Genomic DNA, 16,722 nt, shown 5'->3' with positions numbered 1-16,722 from the left:
TTTCAGATTAGCCTTGTTAAAATCCCCAGCTACAATGAATGCAGCCTCAGGATATGTGGTTTCCAGTTTGCATATAGTAAAATAAAGTTCGTTCAGGGCCATCGATGTGTCTGCTTGGGGGGTAATATATACGGCTGTGATTATAATCAAAGAAAATTCCCTTCGTAGACAATGCGGTCAACATTTGATTGTGAGGAATTCAGGTGAACAGAATGACTGGAGTTCCTGTATGTTGTTATGATCACACCACGTCTCGTTAATCATAAGGTATACACCCCCGCCCCTCTTCTTACCAGAGAGATGCTTGTTTCTGTCGGCGCAATGCGTGAAGAAACCAGCTGGCTGCACCGACTCCGATAGCGTCTCTCGAGGAGGCATATTTCCGTGAAGCAAAGAACGATACAGTCTCTGATGTCTCTCTGGAATGCTACCCTTGCTCGGATTTCATCAACCTTGTTGTCAAGAGACTGGACATTGGCGAGTAGTATGCTAGGGAGTGGTGCGCGATAAGTCCGTCTCCGGAGCCTGACCAGCAGACCGCTTCGTTTGTCCCTTTTTCGGCTTCGTTGTTTTGGGTCGCCGGCTGGGATCCGATCCATTGTCCTGGGTGGAAGGCAAAACACAGGATCCGCTTCGGGAGAGTCATATTCCTGGTCATAATGATGGTGAGTTGACGTTGCTCTTATATTCAGAAGTTCCTCCCGACTGTATGTAATGGAATCTAAGATTACCTGGGGTACCAATGTAAGAAATAACACGTAAAAAAAAAATACTGCATAGTTTCCTAGGAATGCAAAGCGAGGCGGCCATCTCTGTCAGCGCCGGAAGTCTTGGTGGAGGCCCAGTAATTAAAACTCAAATGAAGACATTAGTCATCTCTCTCACCCAGCGCCGCGGGGGAAGTCGTCACGTTAATTCAATTTCCACCCCTGACCCACATCCCCGTTGGTCTGAGCAAATAAGGGGAGGGATGGAGGGATGAGGAAGGAGGAAAAAGCTGTGACACGGTCTCCAGAAATTCTAAGAGGTGTTTTGATAGGGGATTGATACTAAGGTATGAATAATAGAAAGAATACAGTATGGAGTTCTTATTTCTTTGTCACTTTCGTTTTTCACTGTGCCTCCCGCCCCTACCTCTCTCTCCACCCTCTTTCATATCGCTCACCCTCCATGTCTGTCTCCTTGCCATTAACCATGATTATAATAATTACATACTGTACATTTAATTGTATAGTACCTTTCAGATCCCAAGGACACTTCACACAATGTAAAAAGCCCCAAAAGTACATATCCCCTGTATTTCTCTCTCCTTGCATCCCTCTCTTTCCATCCTTCCCTCACTATCTCCTCTATCCCCCTCACTCTATATATATGTTTCTCTCTCCTCAACCCCCTCTCTTTCTCGCTCCCTCCATCATTTTCTCTCTGTCCATCTTTCCATCCCTCTGTGGTAGAGGAGGGGTTGTGGCTTCTTGCTTAAGAGGCAGAGGCACATTCAGTTCAGCAGCTTTCTATTGCCCAGTGCAAAATAAGCCTTTTTCATTATTGAATGTCAGTCTACTAGACTTGAGGATTAGGCCTCCATGCTTATCAGGCAAACAATCTAATATAAATCACCAGAATCCCTCTGAGGCAAAATAACACCAAAATCAAGACACAACAACACATGCATGATTAAGCATGTGATGAAAATTATAACCCTTGCATCACAATGAGCTACTGTATAACTCATCTGCTCTGTGTGGAATGTCTCCCTGTCTCTAAATGGAACTAAACAACAAACATGCTTCCGTGTAAAAAATAGAAAAGTTAACATTTTAGTGTAGGTGTCCTTATAACACATTATAAATGGATGGTTCGAGCCCTGAATGCTGATTGGCTGAAAGCTGTGGTATATCAGAGCATATACCACGGGTATAACAAAACTGTATCCAGGCACTCTGTGTTGCATCGTGCTTTAGGAACAGCCCTTAGCCGTGGTATATTGGCCATACACCAGATCCCTTGGGCCTTATTGCTTAATTATAACATTTGCCATAAGCTGTCACAAATAGATTTACCTAGTTATGAGTAGAGGCATAAGATTCATAAAATTAGTTATAAAGGGTGACTGTTCATCTTGTTGTCATATGGTCTAATGTCAACTGTTAATAACAACTACTATTGCAGTCTGCATGATAACTTATGTCATATGCTATTACATGCTACATAAGACCCTAGATACCAGATGTTATAACAGGATGTCATGTAATTTAATGGAATGACGGGCATCATAACCATGTAATATGCCTTTATAGAGTGTACACATCACCTTTAGTAAAGTGAAATTCATTTGAATTGTAAAAAAAACAGTTATGAATGTGTTTACTCCACAGGATGAGTTGAGATTACCACAACATTTTAACATTCCAAAGGATCTCCAAGAAACATAGGCAAATAGTACATGGGCAGATAAATGCTACTACCGCACTACTATGGCTGACACTGTAAAAACAAACACATTTCAGTGTATGTGACAATTTAAAAAATGAATGGGAGCACATGTGTTCTTAGTATTTTTATTTTGACAAGGAGACAATAAACTGCTCTGAGTTGAACAAATTGGACCTGCTCTACACAGTCCAAACAATGTGTTTTGTTTGACAGTATACTTGACAGTATTGCCACCAGCTAGCTAATCATTCACACCCATAGTAGCACAACATGAGCACGAGTAGCTGCACTGTGCCCCCATCGATATATCTAGCTAACTAGATAGCTAGTTAGCTAGAGGACTCCCTAAAACATGTCACTTTGATAGTTTTTCATAGCAGGTTAAGGGAGCACTTTTGCTAACCCTAGCTCTTGTCCTAATGTTAACCATTTTTTTTAATTGCCATGCTAATTCTCCTAACCTGCTGAGTAGGTTCTCCCAATCTGCTATGAAAAAGTCACTTCCAGTTGTAGCTGTATCAAAATGGCATTTGTTTAGGAGAATCTCAGTTAGCTAACTAACTTTTTTTAAATTATAAAACTTACTTTGCAGCACATAACACAATACATTCTCTTTCACATACACTTTGAACGCAGGTAGCTATGCAGTGATGGGGGCATAGTGGGACTGCTCATGCTCATGTCGTGCCACTACAGATGTGAATGGCTCGCTAGATCCAAAATGTCACTTAGGGCCAATTAGAGATAAACCCCTGACATGTTGGTTCACCCACAGGTGAATTTCACCATGTTAAGGTCCATAATGAAGAAGTGAGTGCAGGAATGACATGGTTTGACTGTATTATAATGACACTGTTTCTGAACTCAGAAGGCGGAAAAAAAATCCTCTTGGGGTTGGTTTTGACTTCTCTGGGTGCTGAGCGGCTGAATAATTGTGTTACCGTATGAGGGCAATCGTCGCTGCTGCTCTTACTTATCAATTTTAGTGGAGGACAAGGGAGAGGAGAGGGCTCACCTATCTGACCTCTGTGTAGCAGCCAGGGAGGGAGACCAGGACAGTGAATGGAGATGCTGGACCAACGGCAGGAGTGGAGTGAGGGAGTAGGGATGAGTACCGTTATTTGAATATACGAATACACAAACGGACGTTAGTTTTTGAATACTTGTGTGAGCATTTTTTGCACAATAAAAATAAAAATATTAGGCCTATTTGAATTAACCTGATATTAACACTGAAAAGGCTATTTCTAAATTAAATTACAGTGTTACATTAAAGGATATACCATGACATTCCAAATTGTAAATGTAATAAAACAACAAACTTTTCAATGTAGTTGTTATGAGGTGCACGGTGCGCCCCATAAAAAAAACTGGTAGCTGACTGGTAGCCTTCAAGTGTGTGGCTTGTTGTTTATGTTAGCCAATCAAAGTGGCAAATAGGGTCAATTTGTAGCAAGTGAAGTGAGTGTTCACTAATGTAATGCAAGATGGAATAAAATTACAGAATTTAAAGTTAGTGAAATGAGAACAGGTAAGCTACAACGAGCAACCAACAGGTAAGCTACTGTTTTATCTTAATGGGGTTGGGGAGAAAGCACAGCATGTGGCCTTAATTAGTTAGCTAGCTTCTTTAGCCTTCTCCAGTCAAGACAGGCACTGTTATATGGGATGATAAATAATATTGTGGCTGCTACAAGTTAGCTAATTTTGGCTGTAGCCAAATTTCCTCAGCGTCTCTTTCCTTCCGTCTGCTCGCTACACACACCAACAATTTATAACCTTTTCAGGCAGCTGCAGCAATAGAGCGCCAGCTTCAACCCGCTGCAGCAGTGCTCAGGTTAAAAATAGAACTTTAAAAAAAAAACACATGTATTTCGAATATCCGGATATCCGTCATAAATTAATGAAACTGTTAGAATAGTGAATTATGTCAAACCCCGATACCTAGGAGACAGAGAGAGAAAGGCATACAATATGTGTGACAATCCACATTTTTGCTGTCCTGCCAATGCTCAATTTCAGTTTTCACCCACTCTCTTAGAGGAGCTCAGTTGGTAATCTTGGGCATGCTAATGAAGACATGAAAAACATCTCAACTCTCCCTTCTCTCTTACACCGTTTGATACTAGAACTGTGGTTGTGTTGTGGTTTCAAAGCAATAAAATCATTTTACTTAAAGCACTCCTCAGAATAACAAACCAGGAATGCATATCAAGTCTACAACTTAGCAGGTTTGAGAAAAAAACGTTAGTGACGTGTTTTCTTCTTCATAAATAATTACGGAAACATAGCTTTGAGAGTGTTTTTGAAGCTGTCGCTTTGTGTGGATCGACTTCAAACCATGGCGTTATAGAGTGCGTAAATAGTAAAAGAAAAACTGAAATCGAGTTTCATCTCTCGTCTGTCTCTCTCCTCAGTAGCTGGTATTGTTAGGCAGCTGTAGAGACGTTTGACTGACAGCCATTAAACAATATCCTGTCAACTGAAGGAGGGAAAGCTGCTATTGTAATTCATCTCTGGTGGTGACGGGTGTGTGTGTTTGATGGGTGTGTGTGTGTGTGTGTGTGTGTATCTGTGTGTGTGTATGATGGGAGTGTCTATGACTGAGTTTAGCTCAGAGAATGGCAGCCATGTTTTGCCAACCATAATAAAGTATTTACTTTCTCACTGGTACCCCATTATCAAAACAGTTATTTACTGTAATAGTTATTTTACTGTATCAAAATTGTGTCAAATCACAATGAAGTGTTGCACAGAAGGACTATCTCTATATAGCATGAACTCAATTGTGATGACTTAGAAAGAGAAATGACTGTCCAGACTAGTGAGAAAGGACTGCCATTCCTCAGATATATATATACAGTATACTGAGCCGAATCACGCACACATGCGTGCACGTACACACACAGTCACAAATTATAATCTTATCAATATCCTAGTATCAAAATCTCCAAAATGGTCCACAACAGCATCTCAAATAACCATATCCACCATCTACTTTAAACAGCCACACAAGATCCTGCATGATGGTGACTCACTCACAGTCTCCGAGGCACTCCACATATCATATCAGCTGTCACCATGGCAGGCCCATGACTCACCAGCCAGGCATGTGGCCACCCAAAAATCACTGCAGCTTGACTCCATGCAATGGCAGAGTAGCATACTACCATAGTAGTGCCCCTCTGGTTTGGAGAGCAATTTCAATGGGATCCTGTTACTATACTTCCAAATCACCAATTTCCGAGGTCGCTCGGCCCGACAAAGCATCACATCTCGGATATCAAAGCGAAAAGCTTGAAAAATCCTCCAAGAAAAATCTGAAAATTCTGACTGACTTCACTCCAAGGACTCTCCTGGATCTGTTTAGCAAATATCTTTCGATAAAATATATCCTCACAGCAGCACACCAGCCATTTGCATTGTAAATGATACCATATCTGTAATAGCCACAGGGTTTTTCTTTATTTGTACTATTTTCTACATTGTAGAATAATAGCGAAGACATCAACACTATGAAATAACACATATGGAATCATGTAGTAACCAAAAGTGTTGAACAAATCAAATAATATTTGCCTTGATGACAGCTTTGCACACTCTTGGCATTCTCTCAACCAGCTTCATGAGGTAGTGGTACCTGGTGTTATGTTCCCCAGTTTCTGTATTGTGGTTTGTGTATTTGTATGTATGTGTGTGTTTCAGGATGGCTTCCTGAATTTCCCCCCTTGTGTTTCACCTGTGTTCTATTTGGGTAATTAGGGGGGTATTTAAATCTTGCCATTTCCTCTGGGTTTTGTGCTGTATTGTTTTGTTTGCTGTCATTCAGTTTTTGGTTGCGTTTTTTGGGTTCTGTTGAACAGGTTTTTTTTTCCCCCCGGACGGTGTCTTTTGTAGTCCTGTTTTTCCTGTAATTTGGACCTTGTTAATTAAAAGCCCTTTTCGAAATTTGCTTTCTCCTGTGCCTGACTCCACACCCACATCTCCTTTTGGAGTTAGTTGACAGAATCCCGCAACGAAAAATCATGGAATCAGCTGGAATCAGCTAATTGACATGTCCATCAGGCTGGACAACGGGCATCCTGATCGGGTCCTGTTTGATCCAGTTCCCAGCGCTCCTGCTCCGACACCCATGGAGTTAGGGGGTGTTGGTGCTAGGGCTAATGGAGGAGGAGCCTCCTCCTGCACCAGTTGTGGTCGGTGAGGACACACTGCTGATCGGTGCTGGAGGAGCTCGTCTGGGAGTAGAGAGTGCAGGCAGAGCACGGCTCGAACACCTCAGGTGAGTCAGCACTCAGCCCACCCAGAGCCGCTTGTTGGTCATATGTATGTGTTGATTTCCTTTCCTGAGTTTTCCCCTCATCCCAGCATAAGGCACTAGTTGATTCAGGCGCAGCGGAGAGTTTTATGGACCGCGGATTCACGCTTAGGTTAGGGATTCCCTTGGTTCAGATGGACCAACCCTTCCCTGTGCACTCCCTAGATAGTTGGTCGTTAGGGTCAGGGCTGATCAGGGAGGCCACGATTCCACTGGACATGATGACGCAGGGTTCATGAGGAACAGATTAGTCTATTCCTCATTGATTCTCCTGCATTTCCAGTGGTGCTGGAAATTCCCTGGTTGGCTTATCACAATCATAACATTTTGTGGAAACAGGAGGCTCTTAAAGGGTGGTCAGGTAGGTGCGTGGGAGTTTCCATCGGTGCGATGACAGTGGAGAGTCCAGACCAAGTCTCCACCGTGCGCATCCCCCTGAATATGCCGATTTGGCAATCGCCTTCTGTAAAAAGAGGGCGACCAAATTACCACCTCATCGACGAGGGGATTGTGCCATAAACCTCCAGGTGAATGCCGCACTTCCCAGGAGTCATGTGTATCCCCTGTCAGAGGAGGAGACGGTGGCTATGGAGACAAATACCACCGAATCTCTGGGACAGGGGTACATTCGGCCCTCCACGTCGCCTGCCTCCTCGAGTTTATTTTTTGTGAAGAAGAAGGAGGGAGATCTGCGTCCGTGCATTGACTATAGAGGTCTAAATTCCATCACAGTTGGGTTCAGTTACCCGCTACCTCTCATCGCCACGGCGGTGGAGTCATTCCACGGAGCACGCTTCTTCACAAAACTGGATGTCAGGAGCGCGTATAACTTGGTGCGAATCCGGGAGGGAGATGACTGGAAGACCGCGTTTAGTACCACATCTGGCCATTATGAGTACCTTGTCATGCCATATGGGTTGAAAAGTGCTCCAGCCGTTTTCCAATCCTTTGTGGACGAGATTCTCAGGGACCTGCACAGGCAGGGTGTGGTGGTTTATATCGATGACATACTGATCTATTCTGCCACATGCGCCGTGCTTGTGTCTCTTGTGCGCAAGGTCGAGAAATGTGTGTTCTCCAAACAAGCCGTCTCTTTCCCGGGGTATCGCATTTCCACATCTGGGGTGGTGATGGAGTGTGACCGCATTGCGGCCGTGTGTAATTGGCCCGACTCCGACCACGGTAAAGGAGGTGCAGCAGTTTTTAGGGATTGCCAATTACTACCGGAGGTTTATCCGGGGCTTTGGGCAGGTGGGTGCTCCCATTACCTCACTGCTGAAGGGGGGACCGGTGCGTTTGCGGTGGTCGGCGGAGGTGGACAGAGCTTTTGGTCATCTGAAGGCGTTGTTTACCGATGCTCCCATATTGGCGCATCCGGACCCCTCATTGGCATTCATAGTGGAGGTGGATGCGTCCGAGGCTGGTGTTGAAGCCGTGCTATCACAGCGCTCGGGCACGCCCCCGAAGCTTCGCCCCTGCGCTTTCTTTTCGAGGAAGCTTAGTCCGGCGGAACGACTGTGGAGGCCCTGTTTACACACGTCTTCCGGCACTACGTGGTGCCTGAGGACATTTCTGATCGGGGTCCCCAGTTCACTTCCCGGTTTGGAGGGCATTCATGGAGCGTCTGGAGGTCTCGATCTGCCTGACCTCTGGTTTTTACCCCGAGAGTAATGGGCACGTGGAGAGAGTGAACCAGGATGTGGGCAGGTTTCTGCTGCCGTATTTCCAGGACCGGCCCGGAGAGTGGGCATGGATCGTCTCATGGGCCGAGATGGACCAGAATTCATTTCCCCACTCCTCCACGGACCTGTCGCCGTTTCAGTGCATGTTGGGCTATCAGCCGGTCCTGGTCCCGTGGCATCAGCGTCACACCGAGGCTCCTGCGGTGGAGGATTGGGTGCGCTCTCAAAGGAGACCTGGAGAGCCATCCAGGAATGCCTGAAACGGGCCGGGGGGTGACAGAAGGTGAGCGTGGACCGCCACCATAGTGAGGCCCCCGTGTTCACACAGTGGGACAGGGTCTGGCTCTTGACCCGAAACCTGCCCCTCCGCCTGCCCTGCCAGAAGCTGGGCACGCGGTTTGTGGGGCCATTTAAAGTCCTGAGGAGAATAAACGAGATGTGTTTATGGTTACTGCTCCCCCTTACTATCGTATTAACCCCTCGTTTCATGTGACTCTCCTCACTTTTTTTTATAGAAAAAAAGACAAATGTGATTGTCTATGGCCACAACAATGCTTAAACCACATCAATCTGATTGGATGGGCCTATCAGCGCATGATGACAATTGCGAATCACAAATAGCCTACTCTACCGACAATACTTACCTACCATTTCAATACTGTCACGAATATTACCGAAGGTGACTCCCCTTCTTGTTCGGGTGGCGCTCGGCGGTCGTCGTCGCCGGTCTACTAGCTATCACCGATCCGTTGTTCTGTGTTCCTTTGGTTTTGTCTGATTGGTATCACCTGTTTCTTGTTTGGTTGTTAGGGTAGGATTATATATAGTTTGTTCAGCCCGCTTCTGTTTTGTGCGGGCTTGTTCGTATTTTGTTTTTATTTTGGGTTTCGCTCTGTCCGTTAATTTCTGATCATTTGTTTTCCTACTTTTGTTCATGTTATTTTTCCGGAACATTAAAGCGTGTTTTTTCCCACACCCTTTGCTCTCTGCGCCTGACTCCACACCTCCTCACTCATTTGCCGTAACAAATACCTGTTTGCATACCCATTGTTTCCTTAGTTAGCATTTACTGGTTGTTGAAACATCTTTCCTACCCTACCGGCTACCAATGTCTTTCCAGTTGAGAGCTGAACACTCTTGCTGCTTGTAGATGATATTCTGCTGAAACTAGGCTGTGTCGGTGGCGGGCATGTGGATATATTTTACGTGCTTTGCGATTGTGTGCATGATTTGTCTATTTTACTACATAATTGATACGTTTCTATACAGTGCCTTCGGAAAGTACTCAGACCTCTTGACTTGTTCCACATTTTGTTACATTAAACCTTTTTTTCTAAAATTGATCATATAAAAAATCAATCTACTACACACAATACCCCATAATGACAAAGCGAAAACAGGTTTAATATTTTTTTTGCACATTTATAAAATAATAAAATTTAAAAAAAAAATTTTACATGTATTCAGACCCTATAAGACTCGAAATTAAGCACAGGTGCATCCTGCTTCCATTCCCATTAATCATCCTTGAGGCGGAGGCGTTTCTACAACTTGATTGGAGGCCACCTGTGGTAAATTCAGTTGATTGGACATGATTTGGAAAGGCACACACCTGTCTATGTAAGGTCCCACAGTTGACAGTGCATGTCAGAGCAAAAACCAAGCCATGAGGTTGAAGGAATTGTCCGTAGAGCTCTGAGACAGGATTGTGTCAAGGCACAGATCTGTGGAAAGGTGACAAAGTATTTCTGCTGCATTGAAGGTCCCCAAGAACACAGTGGCCTCCATCATTCTTAAATGGAAGAAGTGTGGAACCACCAAGACTCTTCCTAGAGCTGGCCGCCCGGCAAAACTGAGCAATCAGGGGAGAAGGGCCATAGTCAGGGAGGTGACCAAGAACCCTATGGAAGAATCTTCCAGAAGGACAACTATTTCTGCAGCACTCCTCCAATCAGGCCTTTAAGGTTGAGTTGCCAAGCAGAAACCACTCAGTAAAAGGCACAAAAGACTCTCAGACCATGAGAAATGGTCTGATGAAACCATGATTCTCTGGTCTGATGAAACCAAGATTGAACTCTTTGGCCTGAATGCCAAGTGGCACATCTGGAGGAAACCTGGCACCATCCTCATGTTGAAGCATGATGGTGGCAGCATCATGCTGTGCTGATGTTTTTCAGCGGCAGGGACTGGGAGAATATTCAGGATCGAGGGAAAGATGAAAACCTGCTCCAGAGTGCACACCATCTCAGGCGGGGGCGAAGGTTCACCTTCCAACTGGACAACAACCTTAAGCATGGATCTCATGGAGTATAAGCAACATTGTTGTGAAGCTTTTTGTTAGTCTAATTTACAAACCAATTTGTGGAACAGATGGAGGGATTGAGATACTTCCAGTCTTGAGTAACTACCACCACTTTTTTTTCTTCTCTCTCTCGCTTCAGTGCTTTAAGTTATTTGGTGTTGATTTATTAAAATTCCCATTAGCCGATGCCAATGGCGGCACCTCGTGTTACTGGGGTCTGACATATAACGAAAAATACATTGCAGAGAAAAGACTTTACAATTTACATACATTTAAAAACATGAACATGTACTGTATGTGCATATCAGTTACACACACGTAAGTACATACACACAAAATGTAGGTCATGTGGAGGAGAGGGAGTTCCATGCACATGACTCTGTATATCAAATCAAATGTATTTATAAAGCCCTTCTTACATCAGGTGATATCTCAAAAGTGCCGTACAGAAACACAGCCTAAAACCACAAACAGCAAGCAATGCAGGTGTAGAAGCATGTATAATACTGTACGTTTCCTTGAATTTCTTCTGGACCTGGGGACTGTGAAAAGACCCCCGGTGGCATGTCTGTTGGGATGAGTACTTTTGTCACCCACTTCTCTTGAAAAACAGTTTGCCCTACAGCCAATTCTGTCGAATCAAAAGAATTTGCAAAAAACAGTCCGATTTCGACAGAAATATGGCTGAGACGCAAAGAAAGTTCAAGGAGAGGGGCTACAAGAATGATCAGATTAATATTGCCATTGAGAAAATTCAAAACAAAACGAGACATGACCTTTTTCAAGGTAAATCTCGCAAAAAGACGCATTCTTGCATTCTAACCACCCGTTATTCAAAGTGCTCTGAACAAATTAAGGGAATTGTTCACAAACATTGGCACATCCTAAAATCCGATGATAGTCTTGGTAATGTGTTTTCGGACCTTCCCTTGGTCGTATTCTCGCGGGGCAGAAATCTCAGAGACCAATTGGTAAACTCTGATTTACCACCCCAAGATATTCCTGAGCAACGTCTATTTGCGCCCCTACTGGATGGAAATTACAAATGTAATGGCTGTGCTCAATGCAATGGCACTTATAAATGTAGATCCTTCAAACACCCACAAACAGGGAAATCGATCCCAATAAAAGGTGTTATTACGTGCTCCACTAAGGCAGTTATTTATCTTATAACTTGTCCTTGTGGTAAAAATTATGTAGGTAAAACAAAGCGCGAATTAAAAGTACGTATCTCAGAGCACCGTAGCACCATTAGGTGTAAAAACTTGACTTATCCAGTTGCGGCCCACTTCTTGGAGGCAGGCCACTCGATTTCGTCTCTGCGTTATATTGGCATCGAACATGTCACCCTCCATAGGAGAGGGGTGACCTTGATAATTTATTGTTAAAACGAGAGGCTGCCTGGATCTTTAATTTAAAGACCCTTGCGCCCTTCGGTCTCAACGTAGACTTTGATCTGAAGCCATTCTTGTGATTATTGTGACTTTGCCATTGTAATTGTGTGTAAACTTGTATAGTCAAATTAATCTATGATCGTATGCTATCCATTTGTTTGTATGCTGTTCTTTGTATGACATTTTAATATTTGATTATTAACCAATGATATTAGGCCACTCCTGGCCATGATTACAGACACCTGTGTCCTTTGACACTGTATAAACGAGTCATCCCGCAGTGTTTGTGATTATACCCTGATGAAGACAGCTTGGCTGTCGAAACGTTGGTATTAAATTTTTGCATCTGAGCTCCAAGAGTGTGCGGCTCTCTTTTATTTTTATTTTCTGGGATGAGTACTTCTGTCAGTGCTGTGTGTAAGTTGACTATGCAAACAATTAGGAATTTCCAACATTGTTTCTTATAAAAACAAGAAGTGACACAGTCAGTCTTTCCTCAACTCTTAGCCAAGAGAGACTTAGGAATAATATTAAAATCAGCCTTCTGATTACAATAAAGAGCTAGATGTGTCACTCCTTTCTGGAGCAGCTGCAGCTTAACTAGGCATTTCTTTGCAGCACTTGACCATATGTCTGGACAATAATCAATATAAGATCAAACTGGAGCCTGCAGGACTTGCTTTTTGGAGTGTGGTGTCAAAAAAGCAGAGTAACTCTTTATTACAGACAGACCTCTCCCCATCTTTACAACCATTGAATCTATATGTTTTGATCATGACAGTTTGCAATCTAAGGTAACACCAAGTAATTTAGTCCCCTCAACTTGTTCAACAGCCACACCATGCCTTACCAGATTCAGCTGAGGTATAGAATTTAGGGAATGACTCATACCAAATACAATGCTCTTAGTTTTACAGATGTCCAGGACCAGTTTATTACGCCGACCCATTTCAAAACAGAATGCAACTCTTTGTTAAGCTTTTCAGTGACTTTATTATCTGTGGTTGCTGAGGCGAATATGGTTGAATCATCAGCATACATGGACAGTTTTTTAACCTCTTGGAACTCCCCATCCCGGATCCGGGATCGTGACTAAAGACTCAGGCTCATTAGCATAACGCAACGTTAACGATTTCTGAAAATCGCAAATAAAATGAAAATAATGCGTCTGCTCTCAAGCTTAGCCTTTTCTTAACAACACTGTCATCTCAGATTTTCAAAATATGCTTTTGAACCATAGAAATTGACTAATTTGTGTAAGAGTATGCAAAGCTAGCATAGCATTTTGAGTAGCATTTAGCACGCAACATTTTCACAAAAACCAGATAAATCAAATAAATAAAATCATTTACCTTTGAAGAGCTTCTGATGTTTTCAATGAGGAGACTCTCAGTTACATACCAAATGCGCAGTTTTTCCTGAAAGTGTCTGTGTGTAGGAGAAATCCGTTTTCTACATTGCGTCTGGCTACCGAAACGAACCGAAAATTCAGTCACCTACAACGTAAAACTTTTTCCGGATTAACTACATAATATCGACTCATGGCAAACGTTGTTTGGAATCAATCCTCAAGGTGTTTTTTCACATATCTCTTCATTGATATGCAGTTCGTGGAAGCTTGCTTTCCTCTCTGTATCCCATGGAAAAATACTGGCAGCTGTCTTTTGCGCACCAATTTCGGCTCAGGACACCGGGCGGACACCTGGTAAATGTGGTCTCTTATGGTCAATCTTCCAATGATCTGCCTACAAATACGTCACAATGCTGCAGAGACCTTGGGGAAACGACAGAAAGGGCAGGCTCATTCCTCTCGCATTCACAGCCATATAAGGAGACAATGGAAAACAGAGCCTCAAAAATCCTGCTCATTTCCTGGATGCCGTCTCATCTTGGTTTTGCCTGAAGCTCACGTTCTAGGGCACGCACAGAAAATATCTTGATAGTTCTGGACACGTCAGAGTGTTTTCTTTCGAAAGCTATCAATTATATGCATAGTCGAGCATCTTTTTGTGACAAAATATCTTGTTTAAAACGGGAACGTTTTTCATCCAAAAATGAAATAGCGCCCCCAGAGCATCAACAGGTTAATTCCTCATCAATCCATGGAGCCTTAACAATTCTAACAGCAATGTCTTAAATGTATCAAGTGCAGCATCTGGTTGCTCCATATTAATCACATCCGCATAAGCATCATCCACATAAGAGTCACACCAAAATAGTTTGTATAATCTCTTATACACTATTTTAGGCCCAGCTATTGGAACTTTCCTGGATATAGCCACTATATTGTGATCACTACATCCAATGGGTATGGATACAGCTTTAGAAGAAAGTTATATAAACTCAGCAAAAAAATAAACTTCCTCTCATTGGCAACTGCGTTTATTTTCAGCAAACCTAACATGTGTAAATATATAAACATAACAAGATTCAACAACTGAGACATAAACTGAACAAGTTCCACAGAAATGTGACTAACAGAAATTGAATAATGTGTCCCTGAACAAAGTGCCTCTCCTCCTCATGGACTGCACCAGATTTACCAGTTCTTGCTGTGAGATGTTACCACACTATTCCACCAAGGCACCTGCAAGTTCCTTGACATTTCTGGGGGGAATGGCCCTAGCCCTCACCCTCTGATCCAACAGGTCCCAGGCGTACTCAATGAGATTGAGACCATCTTCTTCCCTGGTCATGGCAGAACTCTGATATTCCTGTCTTGCAGGAAATCACACACAGAACGAGCAGTATGGCTGGTGGCATTGTCATGCTGGAGGGTCATGTCAGGATGAGCCTGCAGGAATGCACAGCGTGGACATTACCTGCAATGACAACAAGCTCAGTCCGATGATGCTGTGACACACCGCCTCAGACCATGACGGACCCTCCACCTCCAAATCGATCCCGCTCCAGAGTACAGGCCTTGGTGTAACGCTCATTCCTTCGACGATAAACGCGAATCTGACCATCACCCTTGGTGAGACAAAACCTACGACTTGTCAGTGAAGAGCACTTTTTGCCAGTCCTGTCTGGTCCAACAACAATGGGTTTGTGGCCATAGGTGACGTTGTTGCCGGTGAGGAACTGCCTTACAACAGGCCTACAAGCCCTCAGTCCAGCCTCTCTCATCCTTTTGCGGACAGTCTAAAAACTGATGGAGGGATTGTGTGTTCCTGGTGTAACTCGGGCAGTTGTTGTTGCCATCCTGTACCTGTCCTACAGGCGTGATGTTCAGATGTACCGATCCTGTGCAGATAGCCTAGTGGTTAGAGTGTTGGACTAGTAACCGGAAGGTTGCAAGTTCAAACCCCCGAGCTGACAAGGTACAAATCTGTCGTTGTGCCCCTGAACAGGCAGTTAACCCACTGTTCCTAGGCCGTCATTGAAAATAAGAATTTGTTCTTAACTGACTTGCCTAGTTAAATAAAGGTAAAAAATAAAAATAAACACGTGGTCTGCCACTGCAGGGACAATCAGCTGTCTGTCCTGTCTCCCTGTAGCGCTGTCTTAGGCATCTCACAGTATGGACATTGCAATTTTTTGCCCTGGCCACATCTGTAGTCCTCATGCCTCCTCGCAGCATGCCAAAGGCACATTCACACAGATGAGCAGGGACCCTGGTCATCTTTCTTTAGGTGTTTTTCAGAGTCAGAAAGGACACTCTAGAGGCCATAACTGTTTTCATAACTGTGACCTTCATTGCCTATCGTCTGTTAGCTGTTAGTGTCTTAACGACCATTCCACAGGTGCATGTTCATTAATTGTTTATGGTTCATTGAACAAGCTTGGGAAACAGTGTTTAAACCCTTTACAATGAAGATCTGTGAAGTTATTTAGATTCTTACGAATTCTTACGAGTTTAGTATTAGTAGATATTTTATCAATACATGTAGATGATCTTGTTCATGTAGTGTTTGTAAACACAGGTAGGTTGATTAATAACCTGAACCAGATTAACTGGTGAACTATTTAACTATCTACATCGACCCTTTTTGCACAACTGTTTTTGACCCGTTATTTACTCTGCTGCTACTGTTATTATCTGTCACCTTATTCCTAGTTATATGTGCAAAGCTACCCTTTCAAATTGACTCTATATAGCCAAGTTATCGTTACTCATTGTGTATTTATTATTACTTTTATTATTATTATATGTTTTACTTTTCTGATATTTCTCTATTTTCTTTCACTCTGCATTGTTGGGAAAGGTCCGCAAGTAAGCATTTCCCTGTTAGTTGTATTTGAAATCATTTGAAACCTCTTTGATCAATATTGGAAACCTTTGGGGGATATGTTAAAAACAACTTTCTTGCACTGCAAGACTGCAAAAGAGAAAGATTGTAAATGTTGTATTACCTGGAACTCAATCCCATAGTTCTCTCTGCAGAAGTCTCGTAGTTTGGGATATACATGCTCTTTCAGTGCATTCCTCTCTGCCTCTGTGTCTGGAAACAAAATGACAAAGTGAACACATTGATTTGTATAAAGATTCATTGATACCATTATAGCAGACTTCCAAATATGGGCAACATGGTCCTCTTTTGCTTAGTTGGTAGAGCATGGTGCTTGCAACGCCAGGAAGTGGGTTATATT

General features: G+C 43.2%; 1 protein-coding gene across 1 annotated transcript in view; it reads right to left on the bottom strand.

Moving 5' to 3' along the window:
* Positions 1–16,722, bottom strand: part of LOC135509957 (NACHT and WD repeat domain-containing protein 2-like) — an 87,496-nt gene that overhangs the window by 53,729 nt on the left and 17,045 nt on the right. Inside the window, exon 3 of the mRNA XM_064930778.1 lies at positions 16,486–16,574. Coding sequence (XP_064786850.1) covers positions 16,486–16,574 — 89 coding nt within the window. The remainder of the gene's footprint in view (positions 1–16,485; positions 16,575–16,722) is intronic.

Source organism: Oncorhynchus masou, chromosome 23, assembly GCF_036934945.1.
Source record: "Oncorhynchus masou masou isolate Uvic2021 chromosome 23, UVic_Omas_1.1, whole genome shotgun sequence".
Lineage (NCBI taxonomy): Eukaryota > Metazoa > Chordata > Actinopteri > Salmoniformes > Salmonidae > Oncorhynchus > Oncorhynchus masou.
Note: the sequence above shows the minus strand (reverse complement) of the source record. Positions and strands in the feature narration are given on the sequence as shown.